We start from the raw sequence: 19,947 nt of genomic DNA, 5'->3' as shown, positions 1-19,947 counted from the left end.
TGGCTCAGGTGTAGGCCGGTGGATACAGCCCCAATTAGACCCCTAGCCTGGGAACCTCCATAAGCCCTGGGTGCAGCCCTAGAAAAGACAAAAAGACCAAAAAAATAAATAAATAAATAAATAAAATAAAACATGCAGACAAGAAAGGAAGGAAAAAAAATTACATTCTTCAGTGACCTAGAGATGGCCCCGTAGTAGAAAATTCCCCATAGTGGAATTTTCCTTCAACATGTATTTCTATACACATATTTTCTAGAAATAAAATCATGCTATCCCTGCTGATTTGTTATGTGCCTTTTTATTCACTCAATGATAGGTTTTTAAAATATCAATAACTGTTCATCTTCAATGTCATTTTTGATGGTGGAATAAAATTCTTTAAGATTGGCCAAAATTGGTGATTCTTCTATTGGTTGAGTATTTAGATAGTTGACAACTGAATTTTTTTGTGGCCACACCCATGGTGCAAGGAAGTTCCCACCAGGCCAGGGATTGAATCTGAGCCACAGCTGTGAGTGATGCAGCAGCTGCAGTGTGCCAGACCCTATAACCCACAGCGCTGGCCTGGGGACTGAATCTGTACCTTCACAGTGACCCAAGTCACTGCAGCGGGATTCTTAACCCACTGTCCCACAGTGGGAACTCCAACGATTGAATTTTTAAAATTTTGGGGAGGCATATTTAAAATATACCTAAAAATACAAGAAACAGTACAAAAATATCCATGTGAACATTGCCTTTTGGCTACTATAAAACAGATAGTGATAAAAATTCTTATAGTTAGATCTTTGTGCTTTATCTTTAATTTCATCACTGAATAAATTCTTGGAATAAATTCTTGGAAGTTTTAACTACTGGCTCAAGTCATATGCACATTTCCTCCCAAATTTTTATTTTAAAAATATTCAAATGTAGAGGGAAAAAATAGTATCATAAATATATAACTTTCACCAAAATTCATTTCACCACATTTGCTTTATCTCTCACTGTAATTTTATATTGGAAAGTATTAAATACTACAAACATCATGATATTTCACCCTATCTACTCCGGTTCACAGATCCTATGAACAAACGTCATTAATCAGTTTAACACAACGCCATTATCACACCCCAAAATTTTGACATGGATTCAAAAATGTTAGCCACATTTCCCCAATTATACTGTTTGCTGTCACCCGCATTTCTAGGTTTCAGTGAAAGTTATGCATTACCTTTTGTTGTCATGGTCTTTTTATCTCCTTTAATTTGGAATCATTCCTTTGCCTTCTATTTCCTTTCACCATATATTAGTTATCTACCATTATGTAATAAATTATCTTAAAATGTGGTGACTCTAAACAAGTTTTAGCTCAGTGTTCTGTAGGCTAGGAGTGTGAGAATGGCTTGGCTGTGCCTTTCTGGTTTGGGATAGGTCATGAGGATACGTACGGTCAAGGGCTGCCTGAGGATGTGGTCATCGGAAGGCTGGGGGGGGGGTCCCTTCCAAGCGGCTTATTCACGGGGCTGACAAGATGGTCTGGCTGTTCCACACCCCCGGGACCTCTCCACAGGACTATCTATGTATCCTTCTCACAACGTGGTAATTAACTTCTTCCAGAGCAGCAGAGCCAAGACAATACAAGGCAGAGGCTATCACGACTTAGCTTTGGCAGCAGCACACAGCCAAGCCTGCAATACGTTATCATTTACACAGGTCTGTCTTAGTCACTGTGGGAGGGGCCTATACAAGAGCATGAAGACAAAAAACTAGAATCCCTGGGGGGTCGCCTTGGATGGTGGCTATCACACTTGACATTGACATTTTGAACTCGGATCCCGTGTTGCTGTGGCTGTGGTGTAGGCTGGCAGCAACAGCTCTGATTAGACCCCTAGCCTGGGAACCTCCATATGCCATGGGTGCAGTCCTAAAAAGCAAAAGAAAAAACAAAACCATATATATATATATGTATATATAATTTTCCACCAAAATGAATGAATAAGACCCTGGGTTCTCAGCCCCTCCCTCCCCCCTCTCGGGGTGGTTTTGGCGCTTCCGTCCCTGCTGTCCTCAGGTGCTTCCACCACAAGGGCGCTGGCTCCTGAGGGTTCAGGTCTCCAGTCTCCATTCTCCACGCTTCCCTAGAAAGCACCGTGCACACTAAACCCGCTTTTCCTTTTCTCTATCATGATGCAAAACCGATCGCATGCCATCCTGAGTCTTGCTCAACCACTTAGTCACTCCAGGAAGGAAGTAAAGGACCGAGTAATGCTATTTTCCTAACGGCGAGACCCATGGTAAATGGAATTGCCTGAGCTAATCTGAATGCACTTCTGGGTTCAGCATTACCCTCTCACAATCAATTCCATTTTCAATTCATTTTCTCTGTGCCATATTGATTCATGAGGCCTCCCTCCCGAGTTGTATAAAACCATAGGGCTGTGTCCCACGATGATGCAAATAATTAAAACGATGGATCTCATTGTGTAACTGCTGTTTCCATTAGAGAAAAAGAACGTGGAAAAGCATCAGGTACCATGGAATTCAATGTCATCTCTTCAAGGCTGTCTAGTGAATGTCTTTTGTCTCAGTGAGGCTGGGTCCGTGAGAAAGACCTGCTCTTTCTCTGACATTTTCTTTCACTGATCCATACATGTGATGGCAAGACCTGAGAAGCCAGAACACAGCAGAAAGAAGAAAGAGAAAGGGAGGAGTGGGGCAGAGGTTTTACAGAGCCTTCTGTGGCCAGGCACTGTCACACCGGCTACCTTGCTTGAGAGGTGTGGGCGAAGGATGTTAATTACTTGCTCGAGACCACAGGGATCCAGGAGGTGTCAGGTGGAAAGCTAAGGCTGAGGTCTCTCCGCTGCCAAAGCCAGTGCCCTGAACATCACATCACCACACCCTCATGTCTCTTTTCATAAATTGGGATAAAAAGCCCTTCACCTGCAACCTTTTGGGATTTATCTCCTATACCTCCACCCCTAACCATTCTCTAAACACACCATACACATTAAAGTTGTTGAAGGGTCATCCAAAGGAACTTTAAAGTTATCCAAAATAAATAAAATTAGGATCTCAAAGAGACAGTCTGTTCCCACGTTCATAGTCGTGTTATTCACAACAGCCAAGACAGGGCAACAACCCACATGTGGACAGATGAATGGTTAAAGAGAATGTGGTGTAGACACGCACAATGGAATGTTATCTAGCATTTATGAAAAAAGGAAGTCCTACCATTTGCAATAACATGGATGAACCTAGAAGGCATCAGGCTAAGGAGATAAGCCACACACAGAATGGCAATATTGCATGATCTCACTTATCTGTGATTAACCCAAACATCAAATTCATAGAAGCTCGGAGTTCCTGTCGTGGCTCAGTGGATAACGAATCCGACTAGGAACCACGTGGTTTCAGGTTCGATCCCTGCCCTTGCTCAGTGGGTTAAGGATCCGGCATTGCTGTGAGCTGTGGTGTAGGTCGCAGACGCAGCTCAGATCCCGGGTTGCTGTGGCTGTGGTGTAGGCTGGCAGCAACAGCTCTGATTAGATCCCTAGCCTGAGAACCTCCATTTGCCGAGGGAGCGGCCCTGGAAAAGGCAAAAAGACAAAAAAAAAAAAAAAAAAAATCATAGAAGCAGAGAGTAGAATGGTGGTTACCAGGGATTGTGAGGGAGGAGTGGGGCAATGTTGGTCAAAGGGCACTAACTTGGGTTATGCCAGAGGACTAAGTCCTGGAGATCTAACCTGCAGCAATTTGCCTACAGTTAACAATTCTATACTGTGTACTTGAAATGTGCTAAGAGGGTCGATCTTAAGTGTTCTCACTGAAAAACTTTAAGTGGTGACTGTGTAAGATGAGAAATGGGTTGTTTAGTTTGATCGTGGTGATTATTACATTATGTATACTGATGTCAAAACATCAAGTTGTACATTTTAAATATTGACAGTTTTACTTGTCAATTATGCTTCATTAAAACCAGGGGAATTAAATCTGATGATGTTGGTCGGGTGCTATGATTACATCCAAAAAGTATATCATGAGCATCCTCCTCCCAGTTTCCCTCCTCTAAGTCAACACATGCATGTTTCTTGTGCCTTTTCGGAGACATCTTCTGCATACATTATTGAATATTTCTATTTATTCTTTTTTTTTTTTTTTTTTTTCTTTTTGCTTTCTAGGGTCTCACCTGCTGCATATGGAAGTTCCCAGGCTGGGGTCAAATCAGAGCTACAGCTGCCCCCCACAACCACAGCCACAGCCACAGCCATGTGGGATACTAGCCATGTCTGTGACCTACACCACAGCTCACAGCAATGCCAGATCCCCAACCCACTGAGCAAGGCCAGGGATTGAACCACATCCTCATGGATAGGAGTGGGATTCGTTCTGCTGCACCCAGTGGGAACTTCTATTTCTACTTATTCTTTATTCTATTTTGCCCACTTTATTTACACAAATTGTTTCCCTGCTGTTTTGCACCTTGTTCTTTTCCTTTATAATATCTCTTGGAGATCATTTCATACGAAATTATAAGGAGACTCCTCATTTTTTTATGGCCCCATACCATTGCATGTAGGACTACACTGATGTTTTTTTGCCCATCATCTGTGACATACACTTAAGTTGTTTCCAATCTTTTGCTATTACAAGCGGTGCGACAATTATTCTGTACAAGAATGAGTATGTCTCTAGGACGGCTTCCTCCAAGAGGAATTGCTAGGCATTCCAATTGTGGCTCAGTGGGTTAGACCTGACATAGTGTCTGTGAAGATTTGGGTTCGATCCCTGGTCTCACCCAGTGGGTTAAGGACCCAGTGTTGCTGCAAGCTATAGCATAGTTCTTGGATTTGGCTTGGATCCGGTGGTGTTGTGGCTGTGGCGTAGACTTCAGCTGCAGCTCCCACCAAACCCCCAGCCTAGGAACTCCCACATGCCTCAGGTGCAGTCCTAAAAAGAACAAAACAAAACAACAACAAAAAAGAAACAAAAGAAGAAGAAGAATGACTAGATTACACATAGGTACCTTCGTAATCATGAGAGATCCAACAAACTGTCCTCAGCAGGGCCCAGGCCAGCTTACACTACAACCAGCAACACGTGAAAGCACTTGTTTTCAGCACTGCTGCCCACACAGTGTCATGTAAATTTTTTATCACTGACAATCTGGAGTTCCCGTTGTGGCTCAGTGGTTAACAAATCCGACTAGGAACCATGAGGTTGTGGGTTCGATCCCTGGCCTTGCTCAGTGGGTTAACCATCCGGTGTTGCCGTGAGCTGTGGTGTAGGTGGCAGACGCAGCTCGGATCCCGTGTTGCTGTGGCTCTGGCGCATAGGCCAGCGGCTACGGCCCCAATTAGACCCCTAGCTGGGAACCTCCGTATGCCGCCAGTGCAGGCCTAAAAAGACAAAAAGCCAAAAAAAAAAAAAAAAAAAAAAAAAATCACTGACAATCTGATGGGTAAAAAATCAGACTATACATCTCAGGCCTCCCTGCCTTTACCTTTGCAGTTTTCTCTGCCTCACACACAGCTCCCTCTGATCTGTCTGCTCCGAGCACTGTCCAAAGGCCTGTCTCTCTCATTCCCACAAGCACGTGACGTGCTTCCACAGCATTTTTGTCGTTTCTGGTATTGCACCTTCCACATTATTTGTTTAGGTATCTATCTCCCTGACTATTAATTTCTCCAACAGGAACCTGGATTTAATCACCGTGGGGTCCTCAGCACCCAGCACCAGACCTAGCAGATGTGTACTTGTTTCATGAACAATAAAAATACTTTGGTTGCATAGGAGTTGGTGGCAGAATTAGCACCCTAGATTTTTGGAGTTCGGAATAACTTCTCTCTGATACATTTGCGTGATGCCCTGCTGTGCTGGTGGCTCTCTAAGTCAGGATCCTCCCTGCTGTGCCTTGGTACCCATACCATGCAGAAAGCAGAGAAAGTGACCGAGAAAGAATTGTGGAGGTGAGCATCCAACCTGACTCTCTACTTCCTGGGGATTGTCTGGCTTTGACTTCTGAATGCATGGGAGCAACAGTGGGAAAACAGCAAACCCTTTGTGCTCTCATGTACACCAGGCTTCAAGGGACCTCATCTCATCCAAAACTTAACTAGGCAGGTGTTATAGCGTTACTATTTCAGCCATTGCAAATGTCTACCATTTTTTCTTGCAAGTGTTCATTGCTTCAGTAAAAGTTTTATGGCTGCCAGATGAGACAAACCAGATTGCTTTTCAAGGAAAGTGTGGAGCTAGTTTGTACACGAAATATGGATTTTAGGTTCATGAGAACCGCTCCTGGCTACTCTGAAAGGGAAGTGAATGTGACTTTATCACCAACTCTGCCCATCTTTCTCATTTATATAATGTGTCTCCCTCTGTCCACCTCGAAGCTGGGTTAAAGGAAGAGAAATGATGATGTATTATATCTCCTTCCCTTAATTTCATTGTTTCTCATCCTAAGCAATTTATGAGAACTGACATTAATTAGTCCCAGCATCATCTATCATGTAGTTCAACATTTAATCTAGTCCCATGCATCAGATAAAAATGTAGTAATCTGAATTCTGGAGTTTTTTAACCTCGAGTGAAAAAGGAAGTTATAAATCTAAGACAGCGTTTGTGCCTCTTCCTTTTGCCTGCCTCTCCATCAACTGCAAGTAGACACTGGCTTCTGGAACGTTCAGGAGTCAGAGCCATCAAGATTGATGGAGTTAATGTGGAGGTGTATGTTATCGTGACCAGCTTTTCAATTCCTAATGACCCTCAAAATAAGAAGTCTATTCTGAGGAATATTATCTGCAATTCTAGAAGCCCTGACTTTGAGTCAATACTCTTTCTAATATTTCTTTGGATTCCTTTCTTTGATCCATAACCCAGGACAAACACATTCTAGCTGTACAGCTTTGGAGCACGAACCAAGAGGCTAAGGTCTGCAGAAATTTCTCAGCTACCTGGAAGGCACCAGAACCTGCCCGTGTTTCCTCCCTACAGCCTTCTTACCCAGAGTTTGTACTTGACTCTCCAATGTAGGCTTGGCCTGCTCTATGCATGCCTCAGTGATCATGTTTTAAGTGAGTGGATCTATAATATCTGTCCTAAAACTGGGCTCTGCCTTTTCCCTTATGGGTCCATGGCTGGGGCCCTGCCATTCTCCCCGACTCAAGTTTACATGTCCTCAGAAGGATCTCATTTTTTCATTCCTTCTCCTTCTGCTCCACCCTAAGGGCCGAGGCCCATCACTTGCACTTGAGGCTTTGGTCTAGGTCTCTGATTGCTGCTGCCAAGCACGTTCCAGCCTACACCCCTAGCCATGGACACTAGCTACTTGCCTCCTATTACCGCTTACCTGTCACCTCTCACCATTGCCCCTGAATACCTGGTTTCAGGTGTTAAATCGACTTCTTCCCAGTCCTATCAATGCAACAATGCCCCTCTCCCATCCCTCCATTCTCATAGGTAGAAACATAGAGGTCATCCAGTCTCTGCCATCTCTCCTCTTTTGCTGTGGTTAAGCCATCTTTGCCCAATGATATCACGCTGTATGACAAAGAATTCTAGTATGCAGTACACTTAAATTTTTTTTAAAACTTTTAATTGCTGCGAAATAAAAGGTTGAATCCTCATGTTGAAAAAAAATAAAAAAGTAAAGTAAAAAATGAGAGGCTCTTTCCTTCACCCATAGTCCATCCCTCTCCCAGAAGCTAAAAATTTGGTAAACATATATCCAGACTTATTACTGTGTATATACATAAGTACATGAACACACATAAAGAAGATATAAATTGGGGGGATACCATAGTATATATAATTATCTTCAATTGCTTGTTTTTCATTAAACCTTATATAATAGATACAATTCCACATTGGTATATAAATCTACCTTTGAATGCCTACATAGTATTGCACAGTTTATATGTCCTATTTTCTATTTAATCATAATTATGTTGATACATATTTAAACTGAATCAAATTTTTCAGCACTACAAGTAATGAGGCGATATACATTCTCATACCAAATGGCACAAATTGTTCCACAAGTTAAATTGATGGGTATGTACATTTAAAAGAGAAAGAGGTGATGGAGCAGCTGATGATGTAGTGGGAGAGAAAAGCACAGAAAAAGTCAAGAAGAGCTTCCAAACTCCATAAACAGGAAGAGACAGAAGAATAATTTTCATAGAAGGATGAACCTACCATTTGAACATTTTAGAAAAATCGCTTTGTCTGAATTGTGGAAAAGAGACTAGAAGAGAGTGAGATTAGATCCACAGCAACATTTAAAACGTTGTTGCAAAATCCAGGCTATTGTCATAGGTATCTTTGAGGTTGGGGGTGGGGTGTCAGTTACACACCATGCAATAGGTTAAATGGCCCTTCAAGCTACATTAGTAATGACCCATCATTTTAAAAGGCAAAATAATTAGTTCACATATACCCTGCTAGCATATTAAGAGATGTTTATTGGTAATGAGGTAAAGCAGGCAACAGAGTAGGGCCATAAACAGAAAGTTGGGTGATAAAAGTTGCCTACCAATAAACTCTTAGAGCAATTCTCTGGTGGCTCAGCAGGTGAAGGATCTGGTGTTGGCACTGCTGTGGCTCAGGTCACGGCTGTGTTGTGGATTCGATCCCTAGCGCAGGAATTTCCACGTGCTGTGGGCACAGCCAAAAATAAAAATAAATAAACTCCTTGAAAGATTGTGCAGAGTCACTGAAATAAAGGAGACTTCATCCCAGGATGCATTTTAAATTCCATCCAAGCTAATCTCCCTGGTTGAAATGTGAAGAGGGGACGTCCACCTTTTCGAGATCCGAAGCTTGACTTTAGGTCCAATCAGTTCCAAACAATGGCTCTGACTATGGTGTGGGGGTAACTGGTGAGGCAAGCAGGACCTTCAGGGGCTCTTGAAAGTGGCCCCAATCAGATGAGGGTAGAGGGTGTTCCCCACTTAAGCCAGAGTTCTGGAAGCCACTATGCTTAGAAAACAGTGCTTCCTGGTGTTCCCATTGTGGCTCAATGCTATCGAGCCCGACTAGCATCCATGTGGATGCGGGTTCAATCCCTGGCATTGCTATGGCTGTGGTGCAGGCTGGCAGCTGCAGCTCCGATTCACTCCCTAGCCTGGAACCTCTCTATGCCATGGGTGCTGCCCTAAAAAGATTTTTTTTTTAAAGCCTGAAGACATCCATAGCCTGCTGCCCTGATGATGCCAAGAAGACTTAGGATTGGCTCCCTTCCTTCCTGTCACCAGCATGTGGACATTCTTGAGAGGTGTGTCCCACTGTGCCTCGCTCTGTAAACCTCCGTATGCCGCGTGGGTGCGGCCCTAAAAAAGGACAAAAAGACAAGAAAAGAAAATGATGGACTGGCAATCCATACTAAGGAAAACAAATAGTCAAAGAAACATGATGAGAGTTGGGGAACTTTCATGCCCCAACTGCAGTCATGCCTCCCTTAGAACGCATTCATCATCAATAGCGGTTTACAGGCTCAGGCTCTGGGCTGATGGCGTTACAGAACCTGATTTGGAAATTGCAGCTTGGTCCAACATTAAGAAGTTTCTGGTTTTTTTAAACTTCAATATGCAATTAGAAAAACGTTGTGTTACCAGGGCTGTTAATGTGCAGTTAGCTCCTGAGAAGGGGGTTATCAGAAACAAAGCTTCTGGATAATGGAACAAAGTTAAGATTTCTTTGAAGGCAGAGTTCCCATTGTGGCTCAGTGGGTTATGAATCTGACTAGCATCCATGAGGATTCCTAGCCTCACTCAGTGTGTTAAGGATGTGGTGTTGCCCAAAGCAGTGGTGTAGTTCACAGATGTGGCTTGGATCCCACGTTGCTGTGGCTGTGGTGCAGGCCAGCAGTGCAGCTCTGATTTGACCCCTGGTCTTAGAACTTCCATATGCAACAGGTGCAGCCCTAAAAAGCCAAAAAAAAAAAATTATTTGAAGAAAAAAGATGTTTGCTTGTAGATAATGTAAATCATGCCAACATGGTGAGCTTGTCAAATAGGAGCCTTATGAAATATTTCCACAATAGGGCTTTCAATGACAGAGACCTTATTTTCAGAGTTCACGTGCCACCTCATAATGGATGAGGTCTAGTCTTAGATCACTCCTGCAGTAGTGGACAGATGTGACTGTTCTGTTTGATAGATGGGGAAAGAGGCTTGGAGAGAGCCCCAGATTCTGCCGTGTGAGCTTACATGTCCCGTTGTGGTCCTTCCGCTCTTGTCACTCACCATCACTGCCCCTCTTACCGCAGCTGGGATGCAGACCAAAATAGTCAGAAGTCTAGAAGGAAAGTCTAAATACACGTCTTTCCCATAGGACTGTGAGCTGCTCAGAGGCAAGGGACCACGTGTGTCTCCCATCTGCGCTTGCTTCTCCCTGCCAAACAGTGCCAGGCACAGGTAAGGCAGGCTGAGAGAATTGTTGAGTGTAGCTGACCTGACATTTTGCAAATCAACCCCTCCATCACCTTTCAGACCTGGCCTGTTTGGTGGTGCACCTCGCCCCTGGAAGCAGGTCATTGGCAGATTGCTGCATTCTACCAGGCCCTTTGGTGACCTAGCTTCAGGGTGGGGTCCACAGATATGCAGATTTGGGCCTCATCCCAGAGTCTTGCAGGTGGCTCATTGACCTCCCAGCTTCTATTTTACTAACATAAAAGAACTTGAGTGGAGGCTCTGAGGTCCTCAGATCTGATCCTAACTGGTTAGCATGGGATTTTCCAAAGCAAAGAAACAGAGAAATGTATTATTACACAGTCTTTTTTATTGCCCAAAACTGAAAACAAAACAAAACAAAAAAACCCCACAAAGAATAGTGTTACTAAGTCCACCTTCGAAAAAAAATGCATTTTGGAAAATTTTATATTTAGCCGTTGGAATTTATTTGCTCAGCTAATTCGGCCAGTCGATAGATCTTTCACATTTGCTGTCCCTCTGTTGGGCCTATAAAGAGGCAAAATATTTGTTTGAAAACATACCAAGATTCACACATCCAAACATGTGTTGTTCTTCCTCTTGGGACATTGTACCCATGTTCCTACAACACTGTGGTCCCAGGGGATATGTGGCAATTCCTCTTTGGGAGCTACCCATGGAACTCAGTCTATAAACTGCACAAGAAAATCAGCCTCAGCTTCCATGGTTTCCAATGCTGACTGCACATGAGACTCCCCTGGGAGCTTTAAACAAAACCCACGACTGCCCCCCACCCCCACCCCATAAGCCAATTGGGTCAGAATAGCTGAGCCTTCATGATTATTTCAAACTTCTCTGAGGATCCTAATGTGTACTCAGTGAATTCATAATGAATTTTATTACGTTTATAGGTGTACAATAATCATCACAACCAAATTTTACAGCATGTCCATCCCAAACCCTCAGTGATGGGATATTATTGTTAGAACAAACATACACCTTCCCAGGGAAATCATTTAGAAAGATTCAGAACTTGGAGTTCCCGTCATGGCTCAGCAGTAATGACCCTGACTAGTATCCATGAGGATTGGGGTTTAATCCCTGTCCCCACTCAGTGAGTTAAGGATCTGGCATTGCTGTGAGATGTGACATAGGTCACAGACATGGCTTAGATCTGGTGTTGCCGTGGTTGTGGTGTAAGCCAGCAACTGCAGCTCAGATTTGACCCCTAGCCTGGTAACCTCCATATGCCACAGGTGCGGCCCTAGAGGACAAAAAAGGGGGGAAGATATAGAACTTGTCAGTTGCTCATTCATTCTTCTATTTATGAGTATTTGGGTTGTTAAGTTTAGGGTACTTGTAAATAAAGCCGCTATGAACATGTATGTGCCACTCTTTAAATGGACATATGCATTATTATTATTATTATTATTTTTTTTTGTCTTTTCTAGGGCCGCACTTGCGGCATATGGAGGTTCCCAGGCTAGGGGTCGACTTGGAGCTGTAGCTGCCAACCTACGCCACAGCCACAGCAACAGCAGATCCGAACCTTGTCTGTGACCTACACCTCAGCTCACGGCAACGCTGGATCCTTAACCCACTGAGCGAGGCCAGGGATCGAACCCACAACCTCATGGTTCCTAGTCAGATTTGTTCACCACTGAGCCACAACGGGAACTCCCTGTCTTCATTTCTTTTGTATAAAATACCTAAAAGAGGAATAGCTGAGTCATTAGACTCAACTATATGAATGTATGTTTACAAGAAACTGTTAAACTGTTCTCCAAAATTTAATCTTACCTTCTGACCTGCAATGTATGAGGGTTCCAATTGCCCCACTTTCTTGTCAACATTAGATATTTTCAGGGGTTTGTGGGTTTTTTTGGACACCCTAGAAGATACAAAATTTCATGTAATTATGGTTATATTTACACATCCATGATGATTAATGATATTGAACATTGTTTCTTGTTGTTACAGGCCATTCATACGTCTTCTGTTGTGAAGTGCCTGTTCAATCTTTTGTCCACGTTTCAGGGAAGCTTTTTACTTTGAGATAATTCTAGATTCACATGCACTTGGAAGAAATAATAAAGACATCCTGAGTGCCTTTTCCCTAGTACACCCCAGGGCAACGTCTCGTAAACCCGTAGTACACGATCACAACCAGTTACTGACACTGCTATGGTACCCCCCATTGCATTCAGTTCAGACGTCTCCTCTTGCACATATACGTGTGTGTGTGTGTGTGTGTGTGTGTGTGTGTGTGTGTACTTAGTTATATATCACTTCACAACATGTGTAGGTTCCTTTATCCATTATTTTGCAGTCACTGCACACAACAGCTCCGTCCTCACAAGGACCCCTCATATCCTCCTCCCTTCAACCCTCTCACCTTGTCTGTAAACTCTGCAACCACTAATCTGTTCTCCATTTATAAAAATTTTGCTATTTAAAAAATGTTACCAGGAGTTCCTGTCGCGGCTCAGTGGTGAATGAATCCGACTAGGAACCATGAGGTTGTGGGTTCAATCCCTGGCCTTGCTCAGTGGGATAAGGACCCAGCGTTGCTGTGAGTTGTGGTGTAGGTTGCAGATGCAGCTCAGATCTGGCGTTGCTGTGGCTGTGGTATACGCTGGCGGCTATAGCCTCAAGTAGACCCTCAGCCTGGGAACCTCCATATGCCACGGGTGTGGCCCTAAAAAGACAAAAGACAAAAAAATTTTTTTTAAATAAAACTAAAAAATGTTATCAAAATGAAACATACAGTGTGTAAGCTTTGGATTTTTATTTTTCTCTTGTCATAAATCTCTGGAGATTTATCCCAGTTATTTGTGTCAATAGTTTGTTCCTGTTCAGTGTTGAATAGTATTCCATGGTATAGATGTACCAGAGTTTATATAACCATTTACTTGCTGAGAGACATCTAGGTTATTTTTAATTTTTGACTGTTATGAATAAAGCTACTATGATCATTCAGGTACAGGTTTTCCTGTAACATTGGTTTGCATTTCTCTGGGATAAATGTCTGAGAGTTGGAAAGCAATTGCTGGGTCACATGGTAATTACATGGTTAGTTTATAAGGAAATGCAAACTGCTTTCCAGAGTGTCATTTTACATTCCCACCAGCCGTGTATAAATGTATAAATGATCCAGTTTCTCTGCACATGCACAAACATTTGCTATTAACTATTTTTTATTTTTAAAAAATTGACTTTTAAAAATGTACCCTGTATCATGTGACCTTACTAAATTCACTTACTAATTCTGGTAGCTTTTTTTTTTAAGTTTCCATAGGGTTTTCAACATATATAATAATCATGTACTCTGAGAATAAAGGCAGTTTTATTCTTTTTACAGTATGTGTGCCTTTCATTTCTTTTTCATGACTTATTATAACGTTAGGACTTCCAGGAAAATACTCAAAGAGCATAAATATCCTTTTTCTGGCTTAGGGAAAAGACCCTCATGATTTCACCATGAAGTAGGTTTTTCAAAGATACCCTTTACTAAACTGAGGAAATTTCCTTCTACTCCTAGTTTTCCAGTTATTATCAAGAATGAAAGGTTGAATGAAGTAAAAGGATTTTTTTGCCTACATTGAGATATTTTTTCTCTTTTGTGCTGTTAATATTATGAAATACTTTGATGTTCAAATGTGAAAATCAACTTTATTCCTGGGGAAACCCCCACCACCACTGTGGTCATGATGTATTTTGTGCATGTGTATTTTTGGAATCAATTTGTAAATATATTATGGATTTTTGCATCTTTGTTTATGAGGGATATAATTTTTCTTTTCTGCGAGATGTATGCTGGTGTCACAAAACACCCTGGCAATTCTTTCTTCTTCCTCTATTTTCTGAATGTGTGTTAGGTTAGCATTATTTCTTTCTTAAATGTTCAATAGAATTCACAAGTTAAATTAAGTCAGCCAATAGCTTTCTTTGGGGGAAGATTTTTTTATTGAAAATTCAATTCCTTTAATAGATACAGGGTTTTTCAAATTTTCTATTTCACCCTTTATCAGTTTTGATAATCTGTGGCTTTCATGAGATTTATCCAGCTGTCTAAGTTGTTAAATATTGACATAAAGTTGTTCATAATTGCCTTTTCGTCTTTTTAATGTCATTAGAATCTATAGTAATTCCCCCTCTTTCATTTCTGATATTTGTAACTGGTTTCTTTCTCCGTCCTCTTTCACTCTCTCTCTTTTTTTTTTTTCCTTTTTTTTTCTTTTTCTTTTTGCCATTTCTTGGGCCGCTCCCTCGGCATATGGAGGTTCCCAGGCTAGGGGTTGAATCGGAGGTGTAGCCGCTGCTGTCCTATGCCAGAGCCACAGCAACGTGGGATCCAAGCCACATCTGCAACCTCCACCACAGCTCATGGCAACACCAGATCCTTAACCCACTGAGCAAGGCCAGGGATTGAACCTGCAACCTCATGGTTCCAAGTCGGATTTGCTAACCACTGAGCCATGACGGGAACTCCCTCACTCTCTTTTTCTTAATAGGTCTTTCCATGGGTGAAAACTTTGATTATTCATTTTATATCTTTTTTCTTTTATGCTATAGACCTTTATATTCACAATCATTTTCAGTGTTGCTCTAGCTTCACGCCACAAATTCTGCTACATTACTTTTACGTTATCATTCAGTTCAAAATATTTTATTTTCTTTGTGATTTTCCTTTGACCTGTGGCTTTTCAGAAGCATATACTTAATTTCAGTTAGGGAGTGTGCATCAAAAATTAACACAGCGGGAATTCCAGTTGTGGCTCAGCAGAAACAAATCCAACTCGTATCCATGAGGATGTGGGTTCCATCCCTGGCCTTGCTATGTGGATGAAGGATTTGGCATTGCTGTGAGCTGCAGTGTAGGCTGGCAGCTGCAGCTCTGATTCATCCTCTAGCCTGGACACTTCCCTGTGCCATGGGTGCAGCCCTAAAAAAACACACACAAAAAGTTAACATAGCAGGTCTGAAACTGCTAGCCATAGAAAGGTCTGTTTGTGAGGCTGGCCCTTGGCTCTTGCCTGAAACTTGGATTTCAAGAAGGGTCTCACCCTTCTATAAGTGGCTCACTGTACAAAACTGTTTACATAAATGATGTTTCTTGCGATGAAGAGTGGCTTCATTTGGGGGAGTGTGGAATTTTGGGCCATGCTAAAAACAGGCTGCCTGTGTGCCTGAGAGCCAATAAAAACCATGAACACCTAGACGCAAGCAACGTTCCCTAGGAGACAGCACTTCACGTGTGTGATAATAATTTGTTGCCGGAATCATTGTTCCCTGTGTGGTTCCACTAGGAGAGGACTCTTGGCAGACGGCACCTGTTTCCCTCCAGATGTCCCCACACCCCTTTTCCTTGACAGTTTTGTTTGGTTTCCTTTACTCTGCTTGGTCCAATTTTCTGATAATCCCTTCAAACGACGTTTCCTATCTCTTATTACATGTTTTCTTACAATATTTCTATTTTTAGACATAATTTTTATTTCTGTCCTCAAATTCCCCTTCACACCCGGTGTCCAATTTTCTACCATAGCCTTTAACATATTTTCCACATTATTTAAAAATTATTTTTTTTCCTTTCTGTCGAAGGCATGCGGAGGTTCCCAGGCTAGGAGTCTAACTGGAACTACAGCCGCCAGCCTACGCCACAGCCGCATGGGATCTGAGCCATGTCCGTGACCTACACCACAGCTCACGGCAACGCCGGATCCTTAACCCACTGAGCGAGGCCAGGGATTGAACCCACAACCTCATGGTTCCCAGTCGGATTCGTTAACCACTGAGCCACGATGGGAACCCCTCCATGTTGTTTTGAAGTCGTATCTTCTAATTCCAACATCTGCATGATCTCTGGGTCTCCTTCTATAGGTGATTCTTCTCTTGTCCAGGGGCTGGATTTCCTTTCCTCTTTCAGTGTCTCATATTTTTTATTTTTTGGCATGCCAGCCACGTTATGAAAAGGACAGTTAAAACTGAAATGATAACCATATATCCCCAGAAAAGGGCACACCCTGTTCGCCAGGCTTCTGGTGTGTGTGGGGGGAGTGAGAGGGTGGCCCTGCCTCAGTCTAAGCTGGAGTTACCCACGTCTAGCTTTGCAGTGTTAGGTTCTGTTCAATACTAGCCTCAAACATTTGAAGGTAGGAGCAAGGTTTTCTTGGGATTAGGCCACTCAGTCTGGAGCACTTTCTCAGGCTGGCCCCAGCAAAGTAACACAGATTGAAAGAAAGTTTGCAAAGGTGGTTTTTGTTGTTGTTGTTGTTGTTGTTGTTTTGGCTTTTCTGAAGCATATGGAGCTCCTGGGCCAGGGATCAGATCGGAGCCACAACTGCAACCTATGCCATAGCTGTGGCAAGGCCAGATCCTTAACCCACCGTGCCAGGCTGGGGATGGAACCTGTGTCCCAAAGCTGCAGAGACGCTGCTGCCGATCCCATTGCACCACAGTGGGAACTCCTCAAGGTGGTCTCTTTGCCTAGATTGTTCAGCATCAAGGAGGTAGAGGGTGAATAGAGTTCCCACACTATTGCAGCATGCAGTCTTTATTTAAAATCATGGTGGGGCGTTCTGGTGGTCCAGTACTTAGATCGGTGCTTTCACCCCCACGGTCCAGGTTCAATCTCTGGACTGGGAGCTGAGGTCCCCCATCTCATTGCAGAAAAAAAAATTAAGTAAATAAAATAAAATGGAATAAAATCAGGACACTCAGCCATTCTGTGCGGGTTTTCCCTATGCTTCTTGATTCTCTTGGATCATCACCAAAACCTATGGAAACAAGAAAAGGTCCCATCAGTGGACTATCAGTGCGGAGCCCCAGCACACCAGGACATCTGTGGGCCCAGCAAACTGACATGAGTTTCGGTCCTTCAGTTGTATTTAGTGAGCCCGTGCCATATACTGAGCCCAGCGCTAAAAGACAGGGATAAAGGGACACCCTATTGCCTCCATATCGGGAGTGAAGGTGTGTGTATTATGTGTGTGCTTGTAGTTGGTGTGGGTGCTGGATACAGACTATTGAGCATGATGTGATGTGTGTGTGTGTGTGTGTGTGTGTGTGTGTGTGTGTGTAGTGTGATGTGGGTGATGTACACAGAGTATATGGGTGATGTGTGTTATGTGTCTATATAATGTGACATGGGTGGTGTGTATAGAGCATAGAGGGTGGTGTGTCTGTGTTTGGTGTGTGTGTACAGTGTGATGTGTGTGAGCACCTGCACACACGTATGCGCAGGGAAGATCAGCTGGGGAGAGTGCAGGACCCTTGCCCTCTGCACCACGTGAGCCCCGGAGGCCCTGCAGAGGGACCCACCTTCTAGCACTGCAGGGCTTGCTCTTCCATCTTTGCTAACAGCGAAGACAGCCCCTCCTGCTGCCCATGGGGGAAAGAGCAAAAGCAGCAAGGAGGCGAAGCAGGTGAGCGAGAGGGCAGCCCAGGGCAAGGAAGTGGCCTCCTCCATTCCAGGGCATTCTAGTCCTTCCTTGGTTCTATCTTGCTGGCACCAAGCCGCCAGCGCAGCCCTGAGAGCATGTGTGCCGGGTCCAGAGCCTGAACCAGGGGTGCTGATGGGCGTCTGGTCCACAGGATCAAGTTCCACCAGCCGTGTGCTGTCCTGTGAACAGGTGAGCACCGCCCAGCAGGCTGCCCGATCCTGCCCTGGGAGCAGGTTCACTCCCACCATCGCATGAGATTGTCGCCCAGTCAGTGAGCGCTCTACAGAGTATCTGCCCCAACAGGGCGCTGGGCGCTAACCTCGGGGAGAGCTTGGCTCTCTGGCCCCTCGGCCTGGCTGCCCTTGGAAGAGTCCTGCATGCAGCGCCGTGGGTTCCAGAGGGCAGAGATGATCTTCTGGAATTCCCTGCGGAAGTTCTGGTTCAGGAGCCCATAGATGATGGCGTTAAGGCAGCTATTGAAATAAGCCAGGTAGTAGCTAGCAACGAAGAGCCCCTCGGGGACTTGGGGAGCCACTGCTTCTGGGTTGACGGCCACGGCGAGGCCGATGCAGTTCAGCGGCGCCCAGCAGACGGCGAAGATCACGAACACCACGAACATGCTCAGGAAGCTCCGGACGTTGCTGGACCTGGGGCACAGCTTGTTGTCCGACTTGACCTTCCTGCGGGCCCGGAGCACCAGCACCCAGATGCGCAGGTAACAGAAGCACACGACCGCCATGGGAAGGAGGAAGTGGACGGCCACCACTGCCCCCGTGTACCGGGCGCTGGCCGTCTGGACGAAGGTGCAGGAGTAGATGCGCGGGTCGTACTCCAGGGACCCCACGAAGAAGTTGGGCACCAGGGCTGCCAGGGTGAGCAGCCAGACCAGGCAGATGTAGAGGGGGGTGTGCCAGCGGCGGCAGAGGCGGTGGTAGGCCAGGCTGTGGCAGATGTAGCAGTAGCGGTTAATGGCGATGGCAGTGATGTTGAAGACGGAGCCAATGACGCTCAGGCCCATCACAAAGGCACTGGCCTTGCAGTGCACCTCCCCCTGGGCCCAGCCGTCCTGGAAGATGGCCACGAGGACTAGTGGGTAAGGGTACAAGGCCACCACCAGGTCGGCCAAGGCCAGACTCACCAAGAACAAGTTACCTGGAATAGAAAACACAAGCAAGAGTCAGGACGAGGCCCCCTGATCTCTATTCTTTATTCCTGCCAGAGGGACTCTCCCTGCTGGACACCGACAGTCCACTGTTACCCTGCATCGGGGGACTCTCCGCAGAGGCTGCTATGACCACTTCAGGGGCCTGGAACATCAGGGAGATGGGAAGGAGCCAAAAGGCACAGCAATGAGAAAAGCCAGGTTTTAGTCTAACTTCAAGGGGGTTTGGAAAAAGGAGCCCAAGAGCCACGCAGCTGGGCGTTCCCCTCAGTCAGATCATCAAGTGATACAGACTCTGCACCTGCAGCTACATAGGAACCCACAGGGAGAGAAAGGACTGTCCCCAGCCTGCCCTGTCCCAACACAAATTCCCACCCCACCTCATAGGAGACTGTAGACCTGCCCTTGGGGAGTTGGAAGGCCCCCAAGTACCCTGCTTGAGGCCTACTGTGGCCCCAGATGCTTGGGGTCACCCCCCAGAGGACCAACAGAAAGGACTGCGTTAGCTCCCTGGGGTTCTCAAGACCCAAGCGTTCCTAAGACCGGAGCTAGGTTAGGGCCCGAGGGAGCCAGGATGGGGTACCTGAAGAGAGAAGATGACTTGGACAGGTAAAGTGCTTGCGAGGTAGGGAGCTTCCCTGTCTCTCAAGACATCCACGTAAAGGTTGGAAGGTAAAGGAGAACGCTGCCTAGCCTGAACTGCTAGATTCCTTCCTATTCTACTAGCTCAGGGATCTATTTTCCTAATGGGAAAAAAGCCCCCTCAAATTCCTTCTGGTTGGTACCACAAGGCAAGAAATGCACACCAGAGCTCCTGCTGTGGCGCGGCAGAAACAAACCCACTAGGATCCATGAGGATGCGGGTTCAATCCCTGGCCTCACTCAATGGGTCAGGGATCCGGTGTTGCCATGAGCTGTGGTGTAGGTC

The 19,947-nt window shown here is 44.8% G+C and overlaps 1 protein-coding gene across 1 annotated transcript; it reads right to left on the bottom strand.

Annotated features, from left to right (window-relative positions):
* Positions 17,998 to 19,034, bottom strand: MTNR1B (melatonin receptor 1B; the record flags this gene model as incomplete). Its single annotated transcript, XM_021063941.1, has 1 exon — positions 17,998 to 19,034. A coding segment is annotated over one exon (897 nt), but the record flags the coding sequence as incomplete, so codon positions are not given.

This window comes from Sus scrofa, chromosome 9, assembly GCF_000003025.6.
Source record: "Sus scrofa isolate TJ Tabasco breed Duroc chromosome 9, Sscrofa11.1, whole genome shotgun sequence".
NCBI classification, from domain to species: domain Eukaryota; kingdom Metazoa; phylum Chordata; class Mammalia; order Artiodactyla; family Suidae; genus Sus; species Sus scrofa.
This window is presented reverse-complemented; position numbering and strand designations above follow the sequence as displayed.